The sequence below is a fragment of the Erinaceus europaeus genome, chromosome 15 (assembly GCF_950295315.1).
Source record: "Erinaceus europaeus chromosome 15, mEriEur2.1, whole genome shotgun sequence".
Taxonomy (NCBI): Eukaryota; Metazoa; Chordata; class Mammalia; order Eulipotyphla; family Erinaceidae; genus Erinaceus; species Erinaceus europaeus.
The window spans coordinates 74,676,036-74,703,124 of record NC_080176.1 but is presented as its reverse complement, the minus strand read 5'-3'; the positions used below and the strand labels follow the sequence as shown (position 1 = coordinate 74,703,124).

Sequence of the window (27,089 nt, the reverse complement as noted above, 5' to 3'; positions counted from 1 at the left end):
ATAAAATCAGGATTAAGATATAGAGATTAGAGGAAACATCACATGGCACTAATAAGACAGTCACTGGCTTACGAGCAAGATCTCTGCTGTTGACCAGTGACTGTGCTTCTTGGGGGAGGGGATCCTGCCTGAGCGTGGAACAGTCTTTCTGAGTCTTTATTGATTTATTTTGATTGCCACCAGGGTTATCCCTAGGGCTTGGTGCCTACACTATGAATCCACTGCTCCAAGTGGCCATTTTTTCCTTTTTTTTTTTTAATAGGACAGAGAGAAACTGAAAGGAGAGAGGGAGACAGAGAGATACCTGTAGACATGGTTCATGGGCTCATGAATTATCCCCTCTGAAAGTGGGGAGCAGGGGCTTGAACTAGGTACATGACACATGGTAATGAGTGTACTTAAATGGTCCCATACTGTCTGGCCCCTCTGGGTCTGTAGAAGGCTGAGGAGAGGTGGCAGCTCTGATGGTCCATAGCTGTTTGACCTTTGAATGTGATTGCTCCTGTGCCACCCTGAGGCAGCTGACAGCCTAGGCTGAAACTAGCTGCTGGCATTCCACCCCCAGGCAATGCCTCCTTTGAAAGGAAGCCAGTGGTGGATATTGAAGACCATGGACCCAGCTTTTGTCTGACTAGGCCTCCCCTTTGCTGCCTCTGGAACTCTCTCGCATTGTGGGAGTTTTTCAGATCATGAGGACATTGCTTCTGAGCAGGAGTCTCCTGATTGTGGACATCTGCCTTCCAAGGTGAGGAGTGGAGGCAGGGAGAGGATTTATGTGGAAGCCATGATTTCAAAATATACACGATGCTTTTATTTAGCACTTTGCACTTGATGGGGTTCAAACATAGCTACAGTGAGCCCACCCGCCCTGTTTACTCTGCCAAATGCACGCAGACAGCTCTTTTGCCCAAGCTCCAGTTGCCTGCTGCCTGTGCTTCTCTCCCCAGAGGCCTTGTAGATTCCACAAAACACTTCTAAGCGGAGTTTCTTCTCCTGGTCTTTTTCAGCTATCCCTGCCTCCCAGGCCTCAGCTAGTGACCTGATCGCCCCAAACTGGAGTCAGTGGAAGTGAATCTTTTTTTTTTCTCACTTCTCAAAATTCTGCCTGTCTCCTGATCTAGTTAATGCCTGGCCTTCTGTGTCTTGATGACTATTTGACAATATAGTGGAAGCTGTGTCTTATGCTTTCTTGTGCTCTCAAATTAACATTAAATTAACATTAACAAAGCCAGCCGTAGGATAAGAGGGGCACAACTCCACACAATTCCCACCACCAGAACTCTGTATCCCATTCCCTCCCTTGATGGCATTCACATTCTTTATCCCTCTGGGAGTATGGACCCAAGGTCATTGTGGGGCACAGAAGGTGGAAGGTCTGGCTTCTGTAATTGCTTTCCCACTGAACATGGGTGTTGACAGGTCGATCCATACTCCCAGTCTTCCTCTCTCTTTACCTAGTAGGGTGGGGCTCTGGGGAAGCGGAGCTCCAGGACATATTGGTGGGGTCGTCTGTCAGGAAAGTCTGGTCAGCATCATGCTGGCATCTGGAACCTGGTGGCTGAAGAGAGTTAACATACAAAGCCAAACAAATTGTTGAATAATTGCGGACCTAAAGGCTGGAATAGTGCAGATGAAGTGTTGGGGGGTACTCAACTACAGACTATTGTGTACTTTTGCTGTCAGGTATATATTTTGCCCTAGTTTATGGATACATGTGAACATATGCTCCATCTCATGAGACCTGGTCTATATCTAGGTTTTGGGACTTTGTTAGGAAGTGAACCACCTGGAATGGAATTAGAGAATACTATGAAAGGAAAGGTCTTACCCGAGTAATGAAGCTGAAGGGTTGTCACTCCACACCTGAAGTCTCCGGACATAGTCTGAAGTGAAGCATGCTGAGGTGTGGCCCTCATTGCATTGATTAGGTTGGGATCGGTGGATGCAATATTATTTGGTATGAATTGAGAGAAGCATGCAGGAAAGTGCACCCCAGCCTAAGGTTCCAGGACTGGGGGAAATATAGGATCTATAGTGGAAATGTGAGATTACTGTTGTCTTAGGTAGAACATATGTTTTACCATATTCAAGCACTTGGTCCATGTCTGCAGTGGGGAAGCTGCCGGAATGGTGGAACAATGCTTCAGGTGCCTGTTTCTCTGTCTTCTCTCTCTCTCTCTCTCTCTCTCTCTCCCTCCAGGGTTATCACTGGGGCGCTGTGCCTACACTATAAATCCACTGCTCCTGTGGCCATTTTTTTCAATTTTTTTGGATAGGGCAGAGAGAAGTTGAAAGAGAAGGGGGAAGTAGAGAGGAAGACACCTACAGACCTGCTTCACCGCTTATGAAGTGACCCCCCCCCCCCGCAGGTAGAGAACCAGAGGCTCAAACCAGTATCCTTCCACAGGTCCTTACACTTCCTACTATGTACACTTAACCTGGTATGCCACCACTTGACACCCTCCCTCTATTTCTCTATAACACAGCTTCCAGAGACCCTAGAGATATTCTGGCTTTGATCCCCAGAGATAACACTGGTGACAAAAAAAATAGGTGTGTTAGACATTCAGGTATAAGTGACAGTGCTGTTGGCTGTAACATCAGTGTTAATGAATCAACAGTATTTGTGTTAAATAAGGTGTTTTTAATAGGCCCTTGCCCCAGATAAAGTTTTATGCCTACCAGTTATTCAAAATCTGACCAGAGTCTTCCAGGAATATAACTTTGCATTACCCCCCCAAAAGGGTAGTGTTCAGAATTTGTTGAGTCACTGTTTGCTGTGACCTAATGGAAAGTAACTATGGTGACAGACAAGAGATGATGTTCCAAGCCCATTTCTTGTGGAAACGAAAGTTCACAGAGCTCATCTCTTGTGCCAAGGCAGACAGCAAGTGAGCACGAGACTTGAAGCCTCCTCTTCAGTTCAACAAACAATTACTGAACCCCTGCTCGGAGTCAGGCACTGTGTGTACTTGACCTTCTAGATCTTTCGCCCCCCAAACCAACCGGATGTGGACAAAGTGTCCTGACTTCTTCAGATCACTGTAAACAAATACACTCAGTCCCACAAATCACCAAACTCCTTTTGAGTGAAACCAAAAAAATATTTACTGTTTTCTTGGTCTCCAGTCTTCAGATCCATAGAGAAAACCCATTAAGATTGGCTGAGCTGTCTTTTACTTTTTTTTTTAAGTTGCACAATTTTCCCAGATGAATTCCACAATGGGAGTATATTCAGCAGTATATGGTTGGACCAGCTCCAGGGGAAATAGCTCTGGTTAAAGGGAAGAAAATACACATACAGAAAAAGATCCCAGACCTTGATGATCGAGCAGTCACAGGAGGAAAAAATTCACCAAGATGTTTGTTTGTACAGTTCCCTTTACATTTGACATCTGCCAGGTACTGGGATATCTGAGGGGAAAAAAAAAATTGTAAATCTGCTTGATCTTTTGGCTGTGGAATTACAAAGCAATTTCAATGAGGAGAAAATCGTTCCAGCTGATTAGTTCTGTGAGTCTAACTTGGTAAACATTTCAGGAGGAATTTTGGGATTACTTTTTTTTGGGAAAAAAAACACACACACATAGGGTCAGGTTTGCCTTTGTTCCTTGAAGAGCCTGGAGATAGGGACAGTCTTTCCCTTCCGGGGAACATCACTGTATGTAAATTTCCCTGTGAAGGAAGCTATAAAGAAGATACATAAAAATGTCTCAGCTGAGAACTTGTGCTCTGAACTTTGTGTACAATGTGGTTTCCGTAGATTCTGTATACCAAGTAATTCATCTCAGACTCAAGAAGGCTTAACCCTCTGTACAAACATAGCCAGAGTACCACAAAGGAAATATTCTGAAAAGAGCAACAAAGCCAGTGTTCAGGACTCAGAACAGTGAGAACAAAATGTGAAAGAAATTCTAAGACTGCATTGGAAAACGGGAAGATTTAGTCTCTGTAAATAGTCAAACATATATGTACACACACACATACACACATGTTTAATTTCACATGAGATAGAAGCATGAGCATCGTTCTAGTTACCAGTTACACATTGTACCAGGGATTGAACCTCAGACATGCAAGTCCTGTGCTTTACCAGCTGAGCTATTTCCTTGGCCTCTGAGTATGCTTGTAACTCACAGGTTGTACCATGTGATCATTTGCTTGCTCAGGTAGTTCCCTGTGTTTTGTGTTGAGAAGGCTGCTGCAACTGGGGGAAAGGCACCTCTTCTAAGCTGCTCATACCCAGAAGGCATTGTCCTGAGGTGGGCCCCTGGAGAATGATGCTGGACGTTAATTAACAGCAATCTGACTTACAGATGCAGCTCGGGAGAGATGAGGAGCTGGTTCTACAGGAAGGTGCCAGGGGCAAAAGGAACTGGGTAAAAAATGAAGGGCTAGATCTGGGAGGGAAGAGGGGGGAGGGTATAACTGCAGAGCTCTGCCTGGTTTGGCTCTGCATTGCCCTACCATTTCACAGATACGCAGACTGGAACCCTAGAAACTCCTTTTTGTTTGACCATGCAGCTTGTTGCTGACGGTGAGAACAGCTTCTGCTCCAGTCCACTTAGAATGGACTGATGCCTCCATATCCTGGTAACAGTCACATAGAAGTGGGCACTGTGCTCAGCCAGGCTTCCCTGAGACCCAGGTACTTCAGAGCCCCTGAGACTGTGGCCAGACACCTACTTGACCTGGCTCACCTTCCTAATCACATGCAAGATGAATGTTTTTTAAAGTCTTCCTTTCTTTTTTCTTCCTCCTTCCTTCCTTTTTTTTTTTTCTTTATCCTTTCTGTCTTTTCTTCCTTTAAAACTACTTATTAATGAATGAGAATGAACCATAGCATCACTCTGGTACACATGCTGCTAGGGGTCAAACTCAGGACCTCATGCTTGAGAGCTCAATGTTTTATCCATTGTGCCACCTCCCAGACCACTTAATGAATTTTTTCTTTATGTCATTCATGCCATTCCAGCACACAGTGAATAAAAGATAGCAAACAAAAAAAAATGCAACTGAATTACTTTCTTGCAGGAAGCAGGTTTCTTCCCACCCACCTCCTCACTTTCGGAGAGAAAAAGATGTCTTCAACTGGGAAGATGAGTTAATTGGTTGTTTGAAGGCCTTGTGAGAAATTGGCTGTGTTATTGGACTTAAGTGTGTTTTCCTGGCTTCTCACAATCAAAAATGTTTTCCTGTTTAAAAGCACTATGTAAATTACTCTAATCTCATGTATTAAGAGCATTTATGGAATGTGCTGCCATTTGCTGTGGGAGGCCCTGCTTTCTGGTGAAGTTTTCCAGTCACGTAGCGCTAGTACTGACTTGGGACCTTTCTCCACAGAGGTCAGAGCTCTTCCCGTTACTCCACAACCCCTGGCAGCAGTGAACTCGCACAGAGAAAGGTACAGGAACTCGGAGCGGTTTCCAGTTTTGCAAGGTGGTTATCTGGGGGCCCAGTAAATGGTATAGTAACTCAACCAGGTGTGCTCAACCAGGTGTGCCACCACCTGCCCCTGGTTCTTTAACTACTTACTTTTACTGCCAACAGGGTTATCACTGGGACTCAGTTCCTATACTATGAATCCAGAGGCCATCCCCGCTGTCATTTTTTCCTTTTTGATTGAGACAGGGAACTTGAGAAGGAAGTGAGAGATAGACAAAAAGAGACACTCAGCATTGTTTCACTCCTTGTGATGGTCCCACCCACAGATATGTAATGGGGGTTTGAACCTGGGTCCTGTGCATAATGTGTGCAGTCTACCAGCTGCACCACTGCCTGGCCCCTTCTACTTGGGTTCCTAAACTCTCGTGATGGAAATTCACAGGAGTCTGCATATACCCAGCCAGGTGTATTGACCCTTACGCCTGAAGGGAGGTTGCTGGTTGAGAGAGAGAGAGCCTAGGCAGCAGGTTGACCTGCTGGCTCTCCAAGGTAACTCTCCACTTCGATTTTTGACAAGCACCACCACTCAACTCTGGTTATCAGTGGTGCTCGGGATTGATTCTGGATCTTTGGTCAGCAGGCCCTAGGCTGACAAGTCCTGGGTCTATCTCATCTAGACTCCTACATTGTTTCTGTTTACTATTTTTTTTTTATTGCCACCAGGTTACTGCTGAGGCTCAGTGCCAGCACTGTGAATCTACTGCTCCCGGTGGCCATTTTTTTTCTAATTGTTATTAGATAGAGAGAAATTGAGGTGGCAGGGGAGGAGAAAGAAAGGCACCCACAGACCTGCTTCACCACTGGGGCTGGAACCCTCATCCTTGTGCTTGGTAATATGTGAACATAGCTGGATATGCCACTGCCTGGCCCCCATTTTATTTGCCTCCAGAGTTTTTGCTGGGCATTCACACTTACATGATTTCACTGTTCCATGATGACTTCCACCATTTCAATACTTGTGAAGCCTCCCTGTGCAGATGCTCCCATGAGGTGGCCAGGGGCACAAACCCAGTCCCTCCTGTGGACTGCGGAGAAGGAACTCTGAAGCCAATAGACCTTTTTTAAGACCCGAGACTCACATTCCTAGCTCTGCTCACACTCTGCCCTTTGGACTTGGGCTGAGCTAGTAGCAGATCCAGGGAAGGCCCATGAGGTGGACGCTGTGGGCCCCTACACGCTGGATAAAGATTATGACCTTATATAAAGTAACCCTGAACCCTCAGTAATTCCTGTCATGGGGGAAGCCTGTGAAATTAGCATTTGGTATATAAGTAGCTTTGTTCTTTACACGAAACTATCAGCCTGTGTTTATAGCTCCACCACTAAAATCACTGAGCTCTTAAAATGTTGTTAGTGTACCAAGCATCTGCCCGGTTATGTGCACATGTGAATCATGGGCCCCAGACACGGCTCTCGACCATCAAGAGCAAAGAGTCATGACTCAGAATCTGTGTCCTCAGAGTGGTGTCCTGAAATTTTCTTTTTTTTTTACAGCCCAATTTTTAGTAGTGGCTCTTTGGAAGGTCAATTAACCTCCTTCCATGCATCGCAAGCTAGCAATTACCAAGGGCCCAGAGAAATAACTCAGGCTACAAGTCACTCACTCTCCTGGGATGGAATGGGATGAAATTGCTCCTTCCAGCAGTCTGGGGTGAAATGAGCCACAGCCGTGAGCACTTTGTGGCGGCGGTGGGCGTCTTAAACATTCTTCTCTTGTATTTATAAATAGTGCATCACAGTGTTGGCTCTCTCTGCTCATTAAGCATGAGAACATCTCAGCTAGCTCTTGGGCCTGATGAAAACCCTGCCCCATCCTGTTAAGGTAGACTTCTTTCTGGGCTACTAGGAAGGGATCTGATTGTGAAGAATCTTAATTGTAAAATTAGAGTGGGGAAGTCTGCTTCCTTGAGGAACCATCATTAAAAAAAAAAAAAAAGCTATTAAAAAATAAAACTGTTTGAAGGGGTGCCTGACACGCATTTATGTCTGACAAACCAGGGCTTGTACGTGTGTGATTTCATCACTCCTGGAGGTGCCTTTGCATTCATTCAGAGAACCACAGAACCCAATCTTTCTTGGTATTCCTCTGTGGTACTGTTGGGTAGTATGCCAGCTCCCCCTGGCTTCTGTCTCCATCCTGCTTAAGCACCGGTATGCCTGTATGGGGTTGGTTTGATCCCACTCAAAGCTGTGGTCTATTTACATAAATCACTTTTACATTTACATGAAGCACCGCCCTCCCTCCAGGGCATTGGTGGTTCAGTGGTAGAATTCTCGCCTGCTCCGCCCCCTCTCCTTGTCACACCCTGATTTTCCACCACTCCCTTTTCGCTCCACCCTCTCTATGTCACATCCTGTTTCCACCCTACTTGGAGAGTATAAATACAGCTGCTCTTCTGATTAAAGACACTTGGAAATTGCTTTCTGGCTCCGAGAGTTCCAGAGTGTATCTCCTGTGAAGTTAGTGCGGCACGAGTTCCTGATCCCTCTCCCACGCAGCAGCCTAGATCAGCTCCAGTTGAGTTCTCTCCAACCCAGAGAGCACTAGTTCAGGAAGAAGCACCCTCAGGCTATCCCAGCATGGTACCAGGAATCAGCCTGGTGAGTTTGCTCTCCAGTACCCCTTCATGCCTTTGGTGAAGCATACAGTTTGCTTTAAGCCCCAGCCACCACTTGGAAGCACCACACAGAAAGAGGAAGCATCACTGGCGATGAAGTAGTGGTGTGACATCTCTCCTCCTCTCCCTGTCTCTTCATCTCTAGCTGGAAAAAGTCTACCAGGAGAGGTGGAATCAGGTATATATGAAGCCAGGCCAAAGCCTTAGGTGCAAAAAAGAAACTTTAAAAGTAAAAAAGCAAATGATTTAACAGGAAAGAAAAAGCCAGAACATCACTCTGGAGGAGGCATTGGCAGGGATTGAACTCGGGACCTTGTACAAACAAGTCCTGTGTTCCACCTCCTTTGCCGTGAGTCATCCTGAAAGCCTTCAAGGTGGGAATTACATTTAGGACAGGCACCTCAAGGGCGCTGCCTTCTCCTGCCCCCCATCTTCCACCTCCTATTGTGGAAATCCTGGGCACTGCATACAACATGTGGAAGAAATCTCCAAACCACATTGCTTACAGGTTCATACAAATGGCCCCTGTTTGCTATCAGGTTTCATGGAAAATGGACGCCATGTTCTTCATTGTCTGGTTTGGGTGTCTCTTATTTTCTGTGGTTCGAGAGGGGGCTGTACTCTCTGCCGGCTGAGTGACAGGCCTCAGAAGCTCGAGTCCAGCAGCCTCACCCTCTCTTTCTGGGAAGTTCTGGCTGTGGAACCATCCTAGTCTAGTCCAGGGCTTGGCCCTTTCCTGCAAAGTCACCCAGAGACGTTTGAGTTAGCTTATCCTGGGAACATGTCTCCTGTCTTCCTTAGGACACTCCCCTCATGTTTCAGCCTTTGTCTCAAAACACCACCCAGCTCTGGCATATGGTGGTGCTGGGCATTGAACCTGGGCCCTTGATCATGCAAGTCCTGTGCTCTAGTGTGCTGAGCTAGCTCCCTAGTTCACAAGATCAACTTTATCGAATGTAAGAATTTTAGGATCAGTGGAAACTGATGCTTTTGTTGAGAGGGTGTTGGGAGACTGTGAGGCTACAGGCTTGCCTGGGATCACATGACCAGATGCTATCTGTCAGGATCCATTACTGGCCTCTTACCCCTCACCCCTCCTCCCCCGACCACATCACACACATCTCCTGACAGTGCACGTGCTGTGTGAGCTCTGAGGGTCCGTGGTTGTTTCCTCTCCATTTCTGCCTGGCATGACTCTGCCAGCTTGGACCGGGGGAGGTGATTCTGCTTTCTGAAGAGCAAACAGAAACCCGGTTAATGCTGGATCCAGGCAGGCTTCTCCTTTCTCACTGTTTATTCAGCCAGCGCTCGGCCATCAAACACAATCAGCGGTGTTTAACTCTTCCTGTCAGTGAGATCATGATGCTGGCCCAGTTTCCCGCTCAGTCTCAAACCAATAAAATGGGTTCCTCTCGCTCTTTAACCTTGGTGTTCCTTCTCAGACACTTCTACTCAGGCGTCTGATGCAGACCGTTAAGCTGTATTGCGGCCCGGGAGGTAGGGCAGTGGGTGAGCTTTTGGGCTCTCAGGACATAAGGTCCCAAATTCTATCTCTGGCAGTGATGCTCCACTTCATGCCCTCTCCCCCTCCCACCTGCCACGTGTATGTGTGTTTTCCCCATCTCTAATAAATGAATTTTTTAAAAAAAACTAGTGTAATTATCTTGCGGTCATAAAAGAATCTAGTTCTGGGGCCAGAGCAGTAAGTCACCAAGTAGGTACTTGTTTATGTGTATATGCAGGCTTGAGCCTGGGCACCACACGGAAGGTGCCAATGCACAAGGGGAAGCTCCTGTAACATGTTCCCTCAACCAGGGGCACCACCACCGGGCTCCCAAGGGGGAATCTCCTATACTGCTCACTCTCTCCTTCTTAGGTGGAGAGAGAGGCACCATGGCACCTAAGCTTCCCTCAATGTGGTGGGGACTGGGCTTGAACCTGGGTCGCACACACTGGCAGAGCAGCAGTGTGCTGTCCAGCTCCCCCCTCTTTCTCTCTGAAAGAGTAGCCTGGGAGTAAAGTACTCACGTGCAAGACCTGGGTCTCCTTCCCTCAAACTGACAACCACCATCACCAAACAAAAAAGCCAGTAATCCACTTCTGATGCCTTCCTATCTTTCCGTCACCAGAAGGATCGGTCTCAGGCAGTAGTGCTGTTACCTCAGCACACTTGGCGTCGTGAGGAAGGACAGCTGTGGTAAGGAGAAGCTCGGTGCCCAATTCGCCTTTGTTCCATCAGTGCCAGCCTGGTGGGAACATAGACGGGGCTGCAATTGACAGGACACCGGGGCTCATCGGACAGCCCTGGGCAGGCTCGCTGGTTTCTCTGGGCTTTGGGCTTCTCATCTGCGAAGAATGGACGGTGCCGCTCTCCCTGGGTGGGGATGAGCACAGACTGGCCAGAACGGTGACATCCCAGGAGCAGCACACTGCACAGGTGACAGTGTTGGTAACATACTCTTTACGGAAGTCCTGAAGCTTTGCCACTTTGTTAAAGGCCTCCCAGTTAGAGGAAGCCGGGAAGCCCTCCGCATACACATTCTCTTAGGCAGGTGGACACATAAAAGAGTGACCATATGAACTTGCTGCTCAGCTGAGTGTGGTTTCAGTGTCTTCCCTTCATAGAGGACTGGCCCTTACCCTGCCTGGGGTATCTACTGGGGGTAGGGGGGAGGGGACAAGGACAAGAAAGGGTTATCAGCTCTATTGGGTCAGGGGAGGGAGCATTATAGTTCTTTGGGAGCCCAGGGGAGTCCGTAGGAATGTTTTTGCTGCAAAGCTACAAGATGAGTTGGTGAAAACATGAGAAGGAGGGGCTGAGAAATGGAATGGTTAGAAGGGCCTTTTGATGGTTTTGCGTAAAAAGTGGCATCAGCCTCTGCTGACAGGGCAGCCCCTCCCTCCCACTGCTGGGAAATGGCCCTCTGGTGGCCTCACATCAGAGAAGGTGGCGATGCCACCTCTTGTCATCCTATTATTTTTCTATGGAGCCAAGATGTATTCAAGGGTCACAGTAATTTATTCAGAATTAATCGATTTCACAGTTTAAAAGAAGATAAAGGGGCCAGGTGGTGATGCACCTGATTAAGCACACACATTATAGTGAGTCAGGTCCTGGGTTCAATCCCCTGGTCCCCATCTGCTGGAGGAAAACTTCACAAGTGATGAAGTAGGGTTGAAGGTGTCTCTCTGTCTCTTTTCCTGTCTCCCCTACCTTCTCAATTTCTTTATCTAATAAATATTTTTTTAAAAGAAGGCAGAAAAGAGTCTTTGAGCTGTTACTTTTATTAATCAGAGCAAAGGGTATGGAGACAGCCTTCTGAGTTAGGCTTCACAGAAAGAGCCTGGTCCCTGCTGATGGGCACCAGCTGTGACAGAGCTGCCCCCTGTAACCTATTCAAACCCATCAGTGATAGAACATACTGTGCCCCAGTATGGTTCCGTAGCCCCCATGTCCACTTGGTCGATTCCAAATTATATTCCTCCATGAGGATAATTTCTGGAACTATCCTTTCCACCTCGGTCCCATGGTTGCCAGTTCTTAGCAACATCACCCCGCCAGATATTCGTCGGGATGCGGCATCATCTAAGTTCATTTCCCACGTCTATGCTGGACCGGACCTGCCAATATACGCGGATATCTTCGCCCATTCTGTCCAACGCTTGACGTCTCGTCATCCAATCTGGTCTCCTACGCCTACACTGATCTTCTCTGTTCCAGACTCTTGGAAACAGAGTTGGCAGTCAGCTGAGGTAAAGAACAAACACCTCATCACAGACTCCTGCAAGCGTCAACCCGGCTTTGACCTAGCACGTTATGATTGGGCCCTCCTCAATCGCTATCGAACAAGCCATGGCCGGTGCGCCGCTATGTTCCATCGCTGGGGAGCCAGAGACGACCCGAACTGCCCCTGCGGCTCCAGACAGACTATGACCCACATAGTCAACGACTGCCACCTCTCCAGATTCAAAGGAGGTCTTGAAACTTGACATCAGGCTCAACCTGATGCTGTTGACTGGCTACGGAAGAAGGGCAAACGCTAGAAGAAGAAGAAGAAGAAGTGGTAGAACATGGCTGACTGTTCCTTGATTCTTTGATTCCAAGGGTGAGAATTCTGGGACATGTTTATGAAACACACACAGTGTGTTGCCACTTCCTATTTTCCCAATGCTGCAATTTACATGGGGTCCTATGTTTTCATCTCCAACGGGGGTCCTTCTAGAACAGTATCTGCAGTGCTAACCTGTCTCCATCAATCACTTTCCAGCAGAGAGCTTTGCTGAAATATCCAAAGGTCTGCTGGGCCATTGCTACCCCAGTCTTGGATTCCTTGAAGAAAACAAATTAGCAGTGCAGAGAAATTGCAATCAGTTCTGAATGACTGCCAACTGCAGCACTTAAGGAACCTAAACTTGGTGGAAAGGGAAAAGCCAGCCTTTGGCATGCACTCTTGGCAAAACCTGTTCTGCAAAGGTGGTTTCAGTATTTCACTCAGATATGCCTGAGCATTTTGTTTTTGATTCCTAGCAGGGCAGCATGCATGTTCATTTAGGGACACCTGCATAGACCCCAGAATCCCCAGTTGTGCTCTAGTTCTGCCTCATTGTGCAGAGAGAGGTGATTGCATAGTTGACTTTCCCTGGAAGGCAGCATGGGGTCCTAAGGCCTTCTCTTTGGCCTGGGCTTGGCTGCTAGTGTTTATGCCTGTGGAGAGAGAGAATGGAGTAAAAAGTCAACACAATTTGGATGAGGTTATGAAATCTCCCCCAAACCCAAAATGGATGAGCTGACCACAGCCTGGAAACAGTCCGTTCTTTGTAAACTCTCAAAAAAGTCACCTTGATCCTGAACTTGCTGTGGTTTCTCAAGCTGAACATGAATCTTTTCCCCCCAAGACTGTGACTGTTCCCATGCACAGGGAAAACATCTTTTTCCTTCAAATTCATTTCTTCTTCCTGCAGCTGAAGGCTAACCCTGCTTCTGACTTCATTCAGCATCACTTCCCTTGAGGGTTTTGGGTGGGTGGGTGGGGGATGTGGCTTCAAGTGTGACCTACAAACCCTCCAAAGTATTTGGAAAGGTGTTCTGCAGGCAGGCTGTAGGATGCAAGCAGAGTGAGTGAGAGGGAGCAGTGAAGTTCTGGAATGTTGGGGGGAGCTTGGGCACCAGAAATGCCTGAACATTCAAATTCCAGCTGGGATAATAACTTCAGAGGAAATTGCACTTAGTGTAAGCTGGTGCTGATCCCCTCCCCCAAATGATTACCCCTTACACTAAAAGGATTAGGCACAACTTCTAATGGAGCTGAGGTTTTTCTGAACCCCTGCTCACATGAAGGGGTTTCCCAGGCAGTGATGAAAAGCTGGAGGTAAAATGTCATTCACATGTAGCACCTGGGCAAGGGAGAGGCTAGGGTCACTCTGTGGAGGCTTAAGAGCTTTTGTTCTGCTTGAATGGAGAGCATGACCTCTGCTCTGCTCCATGGGTGCTGGGCCTCCCCAGCTCAGTTTGGTGCCCCGGCAGAGCTGGACCCTGAAAGCCAGCCTCTACTGCTGTACATCTGTTTTGGGTTTTTATTATTTTTCTTACAGCAGATGCGTCTTTGAGGGCTTCAGAGCTGCCATCTGAAGGACTCAGACCCAAGTAGCACTGGAGTTGAGTTTTCAAGTTACCTGGCTAAAGCAAGTACTTATATATGTGATAAAGTCTGCTGTATGCAAATGAGGGTTCAGGCAATGTGGTTCTGATTGGTGGAAAGTGCGTCAAGAGGTGATTGGTCAGAATCTCAATGCTGTGTGGCTTTTATGTAATCCTGTGGAAATTGCCCTGGTTCTGCAAACCGAAGGCTTTCTCAGTTGGTCTTTGGGTGTTGCTGTATTTGAAATCAGTCCCATGGCCTGTGTATGAGCTGCTGGCCCACTTCCTGTCACCCATGTATTTTTTTTTCTGTCATGAGAAGGGAATGGAAGGGTGTTTATTTCTTTTAAATCCCACAGTAGCGGAGGTGCTGGAAGGAGCATGCACTATGGAATTAGCGAGAAGTGGACTGAATCCAGACTCGGTGGCGGCAGCTCCCCAGTTGCAAGGGCAGTGGGACCCTTGACTCCACCTCTCTGAGGCCCCATCTCCCCAGTTGTGAAACTGTTATCAAGAGGGAGAATAAGCCAATGTGTATAAAGCACCTCTTGGGCGTTGTGAAGTAGCTGCTCTTTTGCAGAAAAGAGCCTGAACTTAGGAAGGGCTCCTTTAATATATATATATATATATATATATATATATATATATATATATATATATATATGTAATTTAACAGTGCTCTACAAGATTTTAAGAGAATACAGGTGTATGCCATACCACCCCCACCACCAAAGTGCTGTGTCAGCCCCCCCTTGTGTCAGGAGGCTCTGTCAGCCTATCAATTTCTTTTGCATGTTTAATCTAGGTTCTTCTTTTTCTCTACTTTTACTTAAAAACACATATCAGTTTTATAGAGACAGAGAGAAATTTAGAGGGAATGAGAAATAGAGAGCTGAAGAGGAAGAGAAACACTTGCAGCACTGCTTCACCACTCCTGAAGCTTCCCCTCTGCAGGTGGGGAACAGGGGCTTGAACCCAAGTCCTTGCACATTGCAGCCTGTGCACTCACTGAGTTGCACCAAACGCCTGTCCTCGTGTAAGCTGTTATCATATTTTGTTTTGATGTAGAGATTTAGTTCTAGCTGCTCATATCATAGTAACTCTGAAATTGTCTTTGCAAAACCCAAAAGATTTATCAGTCTTGAGACTAGCCCAACAGAATTTCTCCTTTTCCTTTCTCCTCCTCTCCCATCTCCTCCTCCTAAAGATATATATATAAATAAAATTTATAAAAGGAAACACTGACAAAACCATAGGATAAGAGGGGCACAACTCCACACAATTCCCACCACCAGACCTCTGTATCCCATCCCCTCCCCTGATAGCTTTCCTATTCTTTATCCCTCTGGGAGTATGGACCCAAGGTCATTGTGGGATGCAGAAGGTGGAAGGTCTGGCTTCTGTCATTGCTTCCCTGCTGAACATAGGTGTTGACAGGTCGATCCATACTCCCAGCCTGCCTCTCTCTTTCCCTAGTGGGGAAGGGCTCTGGGGAATCAGAGCTCCAGGACACATCAGTGGGCTTCTCTGTCCAGGGAAGTCTGGTCGGCATCATGCTAGCATCTGGAACCTGGTGGCTGAAAAGAGAAAACATACAAAAGCCAAACAAATTAACATACAAAGCCAAACAAATTGCTGACTAATCATGAACCTAAAGGCTGGAGTAGTGCAGATGAAGAGTTGCGGGGGGGGGGGGGGATCTCCGTTGTGTAGATAGCTAGTAGGCATATTTTAGTTATATTCCAAAGGGCCTGTGGCTATACTAGGATTTTTTGTTGTTTTTCCCTGAGCCTGAAATCTGATATTCAGGTGGATCCTAGTTATTGTCTGGGGAGATGATGTCATGGCTGGAAAAAGGACCAGAAAGCTGGATCAGGGAAGAGAGTAGCTCCCAAATATGGGAAAGGTGTATAAATATTGTTGACTGTAAACTCCATCAATTTGATCTGATCTGGGGCCCATATTCAGCTTAGGACCCTATGGTGGGACCTCTGCATCCCTGTAGATCTGAGCTCACATTCTGTGGTCATCAGTAGGAATATTCCAAGCTGCTCCAATATCAAGACCCATCTTCCTCAGGTGTAGCACAGAGTATGTTGTCCAGCATCCCTTCAGAGGATGGAACATTCTATACCATTGTTGATCCAAGCTGAGGTCAAGGTCTGAGAAAACATGAGGTAGGTTAGAAGCCCACTCTGAAATAGGCAGTGCTGGGAATTGAACCTGGGACCTTAGGTTTGCAGGTCTACACTTTACCCTTTAGTGCTCTCAACAGCTGAGTCTTTCACTAATTCTCTCTCTGTCTCTCACACATACACATGCATTGTATGAGAACTTTATTTAAAGTAATCTTTTTTTACTCACATAAAGCTCTAAGGTTGAGAGTCTTGTTTTCATATTCAGAACCAAACTTGATTTATTCCATGAACACAATTGACATGCATACCACATAATATGTAGAAAGTGGTAGAAATTCTTTCCTTCCTCCCTAGTTCTGAGGTGAAAAGTGTGTGCTAGTGACCTGGGGCATCAGCTTTCACAGGTGGAGGGTCAGGTCTGTAACTCATCATGTTCATTTCCTCTTATGACTCTGGTCTCCATTATGCTAAGTGAACAGAGCTTTCTAAAGAGAAAGAGAAATTCTTCAATACATATACACACGGAAGTTTTTTTTTTTTTTTTTGCCAATTCAGCTGTCAGGGGTGAACCTTTCAGATTAAGTGAGGTCATTACAAATATAATTGCAAAAGCAGACAGAATGTGCACTGTAGAGGACTTTGAAAATACACAAGGTTACAAAAGCTTGAAAACTAGTCAGTCGTAATTGCACCAGAGAGGAAGCATTATTTATGTCTGAGTGCATAGTGCCTTTCTGTCATTTGTAAAATAGATATACATTTCTTTCTTTATTGTGATCATCTCTACATATTTCTTTGCATCTTTTTTTAATACACAGTAACTGTTACCCAGTTCACCAATTATAAACTTACTACAATGCTGTAGCATAATTCAACTTCAGAATGACTTCTGATACACTCCACTCAACTGTGAACATCTTAAGGGTATTTTTTTGTTATGAATACATGGTGGATATTTTTAGGCAGAGATTAAACCAAATGTAAATAGGGATTAAAGGGAAAAAGAAGTCTGGGAATCTGTGTGACCATGGGATTTTTTTTTAAGTATCTAGCATCAGCATCAACAATTTTGCTTTACCCACTATTTCTATTATTAGAAAAAAAATCAACACAGCAAATTCCTTTTAGGATGTCTGCTCCCATGCCTGGGAACATAGAAGGACCAGAGTGTGTGTCACTTGGGCTGTGGTGGTGCCTTGTGTTTGAACATGGTTTGATGCGGATTCAGAATGGTTTCATAAAAAATATGCTGCAGGGACCTTGTCATTCTAGGTTCTTCCATGCTCACGGGGCACTGTGGTTTGTCCAGAGCTTGAGTGGTTTGTGAGTAGAGCAGAAGGGTTGACACACCCGGAAGTGTAGTTTTAAAAATCATTTGGAGCTAAGTGGTGGTGCACCTGGTTGAGTGTACATGTTACAGTGAGCAAGAACCTGGGATCAAGTCCCCAGTCCCCGCCTACAGGGAGTGAGGGGAAGCTTTGCTAGTGGTGAAGCAGTTCTACAGCTTTCTCTCTCTCTCTCTCTCTCTCTCTCTCTCTCTCTCTCTCTCTCTCTCTCTCCCCTTCCCTCTTGATTTCTGGCTGTCTCTATCCAATAAATAAAGAAAATTTTTTTAAAGTCTGGAAAAAAAATCACTGCTGCACAAACCAATCAAAAAGAGATCTTAGATTTATACCTTCAAGGCAGCTTCATTTAACCACATTAGGGCAAAGACCCACTTAAAAGTCTGAACAGGGGTCAGGGAGGTAACTCAATGGTACAATAATTTAATTTCCGTGTTTGATCCTAGATGAGGCTAGTGATTCTGCACTCTGCTTTAGGCATCCACCACTGCAAAAGTCCCCCTGGGCTCTGATTACTAATGTCCTTCAGCCTGTGCAGAAGTTTTGATGGCATCTTCTGATGAAAGGAGTGTAGCTTTAATATCACTGAACTTACCCATCTTTCACAAGTATTGCTTTTGTCTCAAGATCCATCCAGAATTTCTGCTAAAGTTTTATAGTTTGGCCTTCTCAGACCCACCTGGAATTGATTTGATAGACAGTGTGGGAAAAATCTAACTGCATCTTCCTCCTTTATGGGAAACCAGTTGTGTGAACCTCAGTAATTTAAGACTTCAGTTGATCTTGTACGCTGTATCTCATGAATCAGTTTTTCAGTTGTGTGTGTGCTTTTTGTGGTCTCTGGCTCCATTCACCTATTTACTTTCATGCAGATGTAAACCATTTTGATTACTATAGTTTTATGTATCTTGCTGTTTGGTAGAAACTATCCTAGGGGTCAGGTAGTAATGCAGCTCTTTGAGCACACATGTCACCTTATGAAAGGACCCAGGTTCAAGCCCCCAGCCCCCCACATACAGGGGTGAAGTTTCATGAGTAGTGAAGCAGTTCTGCAGGTGTCTGTTTCTCTCTCCCTTCCCCTCTCCCTCCCCCTTTCCTCTTGATTTTTCTATCTCCAGTAAATATTTGTTTCAATTTAAAAAAAAAGAATTAAAGGAAAACTGTCCTTGCCTTGTTCTTTAAAACTCTTGCTCTTTATCGATTATTTGCACTTCCTCTTAAATTTCAGAGTCATTTTAGTTTTGATCAGTTCCACCAAAAGCAACCAAATCTAGAGATGAAAAATTCAGTTATTCCTAAATTAAAAATAAGAGATTCCCTAATGCCTGGCTAGCCTGAAGGTGTTTCTTCCCGGGCATGTGCTCTCTGGGTTGGAGAGAGCTCCACTGGAGCTAACCTAGGCTGCTGCTTACTCAGCGACTCAGGAGAGGGATCAGGGACTCATGCCGGGCTAGCATCACTGGAGAGAGAGACTCTGGGACTCGCGGAGCGGGAACACAGTGCAATCGCTGCCTTTATTGATCTGCCTTTATATCTTCTGAAGTGGAAGTGGCAGGTCGGAAAGGGAAGTGGGTAGGATAGAGGGCGGGGAGAAGAAAAGAGCGTGAAAGTAGCAAGCTTCCATCTAACCAGTGGGGATTAAACCAATGTCCTGCAGGCAGGGCAGGTCACCAGCTGTTGCAAAGGTTCTAACCAGTGGGGATTAAACCAATACCCTGCAGGCAGGGCGGGTCTCAAGCGAAACAGTGATTATGTAAATAGACCACAGTAATGCAGGGGATCTGGCGTAATGACCAATACCCTAATTCTCAAATTTATTCTCCATATTTATAAATATAGTATGTATACAAAGTTTTCTGTATTTTCATAAAAATTGTGCAGGGCTTTCATTGAATTTATTTTGAAAAGCTAGTTTTGGGTATGAATAGTATTAAAAAACTTGTCTCTGGAAGACACTTTAGGGTACATTTGAGATTTATTTGGCTTTTTGTATGTTACAGTAGGGCTAAACTGTATGTACATTTTCTTTTACAAGGGCAGTCGTATTTACAATTTTCTTTATCCTTTCCAAGTAAAAAATACATCCTTGTATAATTAGCTTGTCTCAGTAGTTTACCTAAGCTCTCTTCTGTATAGTCTGCGTATTAGAATACCTTGGAGGGCTTATTAAGACACATTGTTGGGCTTGTGTCAGGGTTTAGGTCAGTGAATCTGGAGAGAGACCTGAGAATGTACGTTTCCAGGGAGTTCTCCAGAGATGCTTGTAATCTAGGACCATACTTCTAAACCGTCACTCTGGAATATGTGGGATGGCTGATGTAATATGTGCACTTAACCAGACGTACCATCATTCCACCCCAAATAGTGAAGTCTGATAGTATTTAACCTCTTCTGACCTTAAAACAAGATGCCTTGGATATCCCACCCATAGATGGTGTATGTGTAAGGGTTCTTGGTTAGTTAAAGAAATACCACTCTAAGTTGGGTATTGATTCATCTGGTAGAGCTCATATATTACCATGTGCAAAGACTTGGGTTCAGGCCCCCAGTCCTTACCTGCAGGGGCAGCTTCAAAGTGGTAAAGCCATGCTGTAGTTGTCTTTCTCTCTCCCTGTCTATCTCCTCTTCCCTCTCAATTTCTCTTTGTCCTGTCAAATTAAAAAATAATAAAATACCACTCTAATCCTTACTTGTTCCGATTGTATTATTTTAATATTACAAGTTGTAGTTGAATTTTATTACCTTTTCATTTTCTGAAATAATATTTTTCTCCTTTAAACTGCTAAAATTGTGAAAAAATTGACTTTCTAATTTTAAATAAGATCCTTTCTTTGCATCTAAAGTTAATACCGTGTTTTCATTCACTAATCTTTTCAAAAGTTTGCCTATTTTTGCTTTCCAAAAAAATCAACTTTGTTTATAAGTTTTCTCTTATTTCTTTGTTCTAAGTTTTCCTCCCTTCCAGTTTCATTAGTACCCATAGCCAGCTTTTGTTTTGTTTGGCTTTTTTTTTTTTTCTTTTGGAGTTGACTGAACTTTTAAAGATTTGTGATGGAAAGTATTAGACATAATGACTTAGGACATAGTTGTAGTATTCAGTGACAATCCTTTTTCTGAGAGACGTGGCCTATTGAGAAATATGCTCCCAGACATCACTAGCTCATTAGGGAAGTTCTCCTCATAGATTAATGATCAGTCTTTCCCCTCCTCTCATAGTTTTGAAATCACACCCCAAAGTAAATTTATTCTTATTGGGTGGGGATAGATAGCATAATGGTTATGCAAAGAAGCACTTATGCCTGAGGCTCAAAGAGTCCCGGGTTCATTCCCCAGCACCACCATAAGCTACAGCTGAGCAGTGCTCTGGTAAAAAAAAAAAAAAAAAAAAAAGCCTGTTCTTAGTTAGTCCTTTAATTTCCTCAGACTTCTCTTTCCCAGAAGTTAAATGTTACTGATAATTTCCATCTTTGGGCCCTGGGGGCAGTGTATTTGCTTCCTCGTCTTCTTCCTCTGAGATCTTTTCTGCAAGATGATAATTCTGCAGATCTGGGAATTTCTCTTAGTGGTGGACCTGGGAGAAGTAGATACTCTGTTCTCTTTCTGTACAAATGTGGATATTTAATTGTGCTTTTTGAAAGAGGCCCCTTATTTTTTGAATTATCAACCTGCTTGTTTTTCAATTATTTATTTTTGGAGAGAGAGAAACTGAGAGGAAGGGAGGTGGAGACGTGGGCTACAGCGCTGCGTCACCACTCAGGAGTTTCCTCTTGCAGGTGGGTACCAGAGTCTTGAACCCAGGTACTTGCATATTGGTAGCTAGTACACTTCCTCAGGTGCACCACCACCTGGTCCTTTGTTTTTCAACTATAATTCTCCCTCCATGGCTTTTTTTTTTTTTTTTTTTGAGAGAGAGAGAGAGAGAGAGTTAGTTTTGTGGTTTCTGAATGTAAACTTTTGTCTCCTGGGTCTTTAGCTGTGGGAATTCTGAGTGTCTGGAGTAAAGCTGTTTTCCTTCAGAGAGAATCTGTGATCCCAGCTGCTTCCACCTTAAATCACTTGAAAAGAAATGTCTTGCTCTGTGCTTTTCATACAAACCTTTTTCAGAAAATTCATGTATTTTATATCTCCCACAGTGTGTCCAAATCATCCTACATGCTTTGTATCTTAATGTCTTTCTTGTCTGGTTTTAGTAACATTTGTTCCTTCCTGGTCATCACTGTTACTTCACTGCTCCAGGTTTTTCAGATGGAAAGACAGAGAAAGGGAGACAGAAAGGTGTCCTAGCACAAAAACTTCCTCCTATGTAGAAGGGACTGGCCTCAACCCTGGTTTGCTGAGCAGAGCAGACAGACTATCCAAGTGAGCTATTTTGCTGGCCCAATTTTGATACCCTTTATCTCTCCATTTTCTTCGACTCTGCTGTCCTTTTCTCTGTGCATTTCTATTTTAGCTGTGTCTTGTGTGAAAAATCAGAATTAGAATTAAATGTTAAAAATCTAATTTCTTCTTTTTTAAAAGTGGGGAGATAAGTTTATTAGAGTTTTGCCATGTGACACATGGAGTGGACTAGTTAAGAGAAGTTTGACCATTTTTGTAGTTTTGGGGTTGGGGAGTTATTTAGGATCCTCACGAAAGGAGGTGATTAAATCACACCCATCCAAAAAGATCTGTGTAAACCTAGGCTTATACCAGCGTAATTTATAATAGCAAAAACTTGCAAGGAACCCAGGTGCCCAACAACAGATGAGTGGCTGAGAAAGTTGTGATATATACACACAGTGGAATACTATTCCCTTCTTCACTTCATCTTGAATGGAGCTTGAGAGAATCATGTTAAGTGAGAGAAGCCAGAAAGAGAAGAATGAATATGGGATGATCCTGCTCATAGACAGAAGTTGAGAAATAAAGACAGAATAGAAAACACAAGGAAGAACTTGGACTGGGTTTGGTGTGTTGCACCAAAGTAAAGGACTTGGGGGTAGGAAAAGACAGCTTTCAGGCCTTGGTACATGATGGTGGAGGAGGTCCTAGGCTGGGGGTGAGTGTGCTGCAGAAAACTGGGAAGTTTTATGTACGTACCAACAACTGTATTTACTGTGAACCACTAGCCCCCCCCCCCAGTCAAAAAGAAAAACTCATAGTTTTATACTTTTAATATGGAGTCTTTTGAGCAAGCAGGAAGATTTTCATGGGATAAAGAGAAAATTCCTTGGAAGGAGAAGTGTTGTGTTCCTGAGACAGCAAGCCAGAAAAGTCAGCCTTATTCCTTTTTAAGCTTTCTTGCCAAATGTCTGATGCCTGTGCCTTTTCTGTGCTGCTTCTCCCTCTATATCTCTGTCTTCCTTTTGGATTTTTTTAAAAATATTTTAATGAGAGTGAGACAAAAAGATAGATAGATTGATAGACTAGAGCTCTGGCTTAAGATGGTGCTGGAGATTGAACCTGGGACCTCAGAGACACAGACATGAAAGTCTTTTGCAGAACCATTGTGCTATCTCTCCAGCCTCCCCTTTTTTTAATTGAAAAATAGAGGTGCTGGGAGATGACTCAACACATAGAACGCACACCTTACTGTGTGAGGGCCCTGGGCTTCATCCCCAGCACCAAGGAGAATTCTGTGGATGGCGGAGTTGCTTTGGTGTCTCTCCCTTCCCCTTCTCTGTCTCCCACTCTCCTCCCCCATCTCTGTCTCAATAGTTGAATAAAACTTGGGCTGAGGAGGCTGCTTGGCCATGTGACACTGCCTGAGGTCCTCTCTCTTTGGTGCCCACAGCATTGGAAAATATTTTTTTTCCTCCATTTGTTTTGGAAATTAAACACTGATTTCTAGACTTTTGATGGGCTATTCTTACTTTAATATGCACTGCAACCTTCATAGTGTATGACAATTTCCTTTCTCCTCCAGAATAAAACTATTTGGTTTTTAAAGAATATTTTAGCTTTCCTTATACTTTCCCACTGTATCTGTCTGTCATCAGTAGTTTAAATATACCTGTTCTATTACTCCAGCCTAGCCTCTTTGACTGGATTTTTTTCAAACAGCTGGCAGAAATTTTATTTGATAGGACAGAGAAATTGGAAGAGGGAGAGGGAGAAAGAGTGAAAGAGAGACACCTGCAGTATTTCTACACTGCTAGTGAAGCTTCCCCCTGCAGGTACGGACTGGGGGCTTGAACCTAGAACCTTGTGCATTGTGGCATGTGTACTCAACCCTGTATGTCACTTCCCAACCCTGCTGGACTGATTTTTCAAAAGATTTTTGACTACAAACTGATCCAACTTTTTGCTTACTTTTCCTTGTCACACCTGAGCCCTCTCCTTTGAGATCATTGTCCTCACTAATGAACCACAGCCTTTAACTGTGTTTGTATATAACTGTCTCTGTTTTTGTTTTCATTCTTTCTAGAAAGCCAAGTTAGCTGCATTTACCGTCCAGATGTTGTCCAAATGTTAATTGTTTCCTAGCAGCACATGAAAGCTATTCTTGGGTTGTCGGAAAAGTCGTGACGTATGTTTTTCATGTAAAAATGTGTCATGACTTTTCTGACAGCCCAGTGTTTTCACTGGCCTCTGGCTTCCATTTATAACTGTTGAAGTCTGATGTCAAATCGTCATGGCTTTAAACATGGTCTGTCTTTTTTCTCTGTCTGGAAACTGCTTGCCTTTGCTCTCTGCATGTTTGTTGTACTGTACCTACTTCCTTTCCTTCCCTGACTACAATAAGTTGTGCTTCCAGAATCTAGAACTTTAAAAAAATTCTAGTGAATCCTGGTTATTCGAGTATTTTTTTTCCTGTTTCTCTTGGATTTCTATTTGACATGTCTTAGACCTCTTCTCATTCTCACAGACCTCCTGGATTTATCTCCTTTTTTTTTTCCCTGTGGACTGGACTGTTTCCACAGATAACTAATTCAGTCTTTAACCTATTAAACCAGAGTCTTGACTTTATTAGTAATGCACTTGGCATATTTAGAAGTCCTGTTTGTTCCCCTTTCAAATCTCCTAGTCATTCAAGTCTTGTTTTCCTTGCCCATGTTTTAATCCTACTCATTTCTTTAAATATACAACACATGAGGCTGGGGAGACAGCATAATGGTTCTGTAAAAGATTTCCATGCCTGGCAGTCTGTGAGGTCCCAAGTTCAACCCCCAGCACCACCACAAGCCAGAGCTGAGCAGTACGACAGTGGCCCTCTGGCTTTCTGTCTTTATCACTAAAACATTAGTTAAAATATATATAAATCCCCACATTGCATATATTGCATATAGATTATCATGTGAAGTTTCAGATCTACTGCCCTAGAGGAGTTTCATCCTTTGATTTTGGTTTGGGGATCTGTTGACTTTGCCACAAGGAGTTTTGTTTAAGCATTTTATTTTATTTTTAATAGTGACATCCAATTAGTCATCGTGATCTGAAAAACCCAGCTTGAGTTTGTTTTCCTCTTGAGTAGTCTCATGGCTTACTTCTATTGGATACTCTGAATGTGTTAGAACTGGCACTATTTCAGGTTAATTCCATGGCTTGGCAGGTAGATCACACAGTCAAGGATAAATGCAAAGCCTAAAGCTATATCAACACCCACCTGTGATCACAGGGTCATCAGAGACCTTTCTTCTTTGTTTGAGCCCAGGGAGGGTCCCATTACTCTTTTTACAGAATGATTATATCAGACTTCCGTTTGAGGTTTAGCATATCGAGATTCTTCCAGATTTGACTTCCCAGTTGGGCTTGGGTCCTTTGTGTGTTCAGGCTGTTGAGATCCAGATTAATCAAGAAATCTGTCTCTTCTCGTCTACACATTCCACTGCAGTTTCTACAGTTTCTCAGGCCCATCTGCCAAATCTCTCTTATTTTCCATATTGGCGATGTCTCCTTCAGGGCCTCAGTTATTTATGGATAACTTAGCACTCTCCTGTGCTAAGGTGCAACCTTTTGCTCTGGCGTTTGTGCAAAGCTAAAATTTACCACTCATGTTTGGTCCCTGCATCAAGTACAGTTTTGCTCCCACAAGAGAGACCTAATGACTATTTCACTATCCAGTTTTATGCGTGGAAGGATTATCTTTTGCAGAACATCTAAATTATGTAAGTGTGTGTGTGTGTGTGTGTGTGTGTGTGTGTGTGTGTGTGTGTGTGTGTGTGTGTTGAGTGCAGGAAGTAGCTGGCTGTCTCTGGGTAGGTTGGCTGCCCTTTCCTTTGACTACTTAACTTCCTAAAGATTCAGACAGTGCACTCCATGCTCTGCTTCAAGGTTTGTTGCTGGGAGGGTGCCCTTCTGTAACCCCTTCAGTGATCCAGAGGCTTCTGGAAAACCAGGTTCATGAACTGGACTGATCATCCTACAGGAGAGAAATGTTTCCTTCTCAGTACAGGAGCCCCAAAGCAAAAGAAAAAGAAAAATCTCATGTCATAAGTGATAGAAACAAGAGATGATACCAAAATTTGGACCAGATAAAATTAATGGGTCTTAGGAAAAATGATCTGCAATGATCCTAGAGGGAATAATTGGATCCAGAGACGAAATGTGAGAACAAGGAGCAAACTCTACACTGTAGATATTTTCAGCTAATTGGTCAAAGCCTAGCAGTGTGTGTGTGTGTGTGTGTGTGTGTGTGTCTGTGTCTGTGGGGGGGGGGTCGGGAAGTTCTAGTCTTTCTTACAATCCAAAATATTATCACCCTTTTGTGGCAACATTCATCCTGACAGCACTTTACTGTTTTGTAGTTGCTGTTTATATCTGTCACCATAGCATTTCTTTCACATACTCTATTTTACCAGATTGTTCCTGGGAGCTCAGGCATTGTAAATTTTCGAGGTATCCTTAGGGGGAAAGATGGCCCTCTTTGGATCTTCTCCTCTTACTGAAGAAGTCATTGAGGCACAGAATGCTGAAAGGCAGCTTCAATAACATTACAGAGCCATGAGAAAGGACCTTTCTCCTGTGGTCCTCTCCTTGGTTCAGCCCATCCCCTCCTACTCTGAAAACTCCTTTCCAATTAACTAATAGTAATCCAAAAGCTCTGTTTGGGTTGGATGGGCCCTTGGCTGGCTATCCTCTCACAGCCTGTCCTGTGATCCTGCCATCTCTGTACAACCTGTTCCAAACTTTTGCTCTGGACTGAGCTTGAGATGACGCACCCAACATGGCGTCTATGAAGGTAGTGTAGCCCACTGGCATAATATCTGGTGCTGATTCTTTCCTTCTCTTGTTGTGGACCTTGAAGCTTTGGACATTCTAGTCTAGGCCTCGTACTGAGATTTTCAACTTCATGCAGACATCCACATGAGATGGTATCTCAGCCCACAGGGCAAAATCTGGCAGCCAGTGCTGAGTGCAGGAACTATACACATGGTGACTGTCCTAAATTTTTGCTATCTCACACTCCTTCTTATATGAAGTCCCTTCCAGACTACAATAATATGCTTAATTTTAAGGGTCTCTAGTCAGATAACGGTAAAGGCAAACCTTTTACCTCTCTGAAGCAGGAGTGCCATCTAGTGAGAAAAGATGGCAACAGGAGGCTATTCTGGTGCCTTGTCTTTCCCCAGTATTGTTTAATTCTAGAGTAGTCGGCATGTAACTGAAATGCGGCAGGAAGAGGAGAGCTATGATGTCTCACACACATAGTTCAGTAGCAGTCACCTGCATGGTACAATATGGACTCTACTGCTCACCAGTTCATAGCCCCGTGGTCTTCCATGTCTGGTGTTAGTTCATTCCACGAGTGTCTTTTCTATTTTGCAGTGTATTCATTGACTACATTGCTGTACTGCCCACTTGTATTATTTCCCGGATGTAAGCCAGAATGCTCAGTTATAACTCAAAGCATCCAACTCAGACTTGATTAAAGCTAACAGTGGGAAGTTTATTGGCGTGTGTGACTGCTGCAGACCTTATCTTTAGG

At 44.4% G+C, this 27,089-nt stretch overlaps 1 protein-coding gene across 6 annotated transcripts in view; it reads left to right on the top strand.

The window, feature by feature from the left end:
* The window catches only part of CCBE1 (collagen and calcium binding EGF domains 1), a 238,019-nt gene that overhangs the window by 28,340 nt on the left and 182,590 nt on the right, over positions 1 to 27,089 (top strand). For 3 of the 6 annotated variants that reach the window (XM_060173956.1, XM_060173955.1, XM_060173959.1), the window contains exon 3: positions 5,344 to 5,439. The exons of 1 other annotated variant lie outside the window; for it this stretch is intronic. In XM_060173956.1, coding sequence (XP_060029939.1) covers positions 5,344 to 5,439 — 96 coding nt within the window. The remainder of the gene's footprint in view (positions 1 to 5,343; positions 5,440 to 27,089) is intronic. 2 more of the 6 variants (XM_060173958.1, XM_060173957.1) reach the window with 1 other exon arrangement.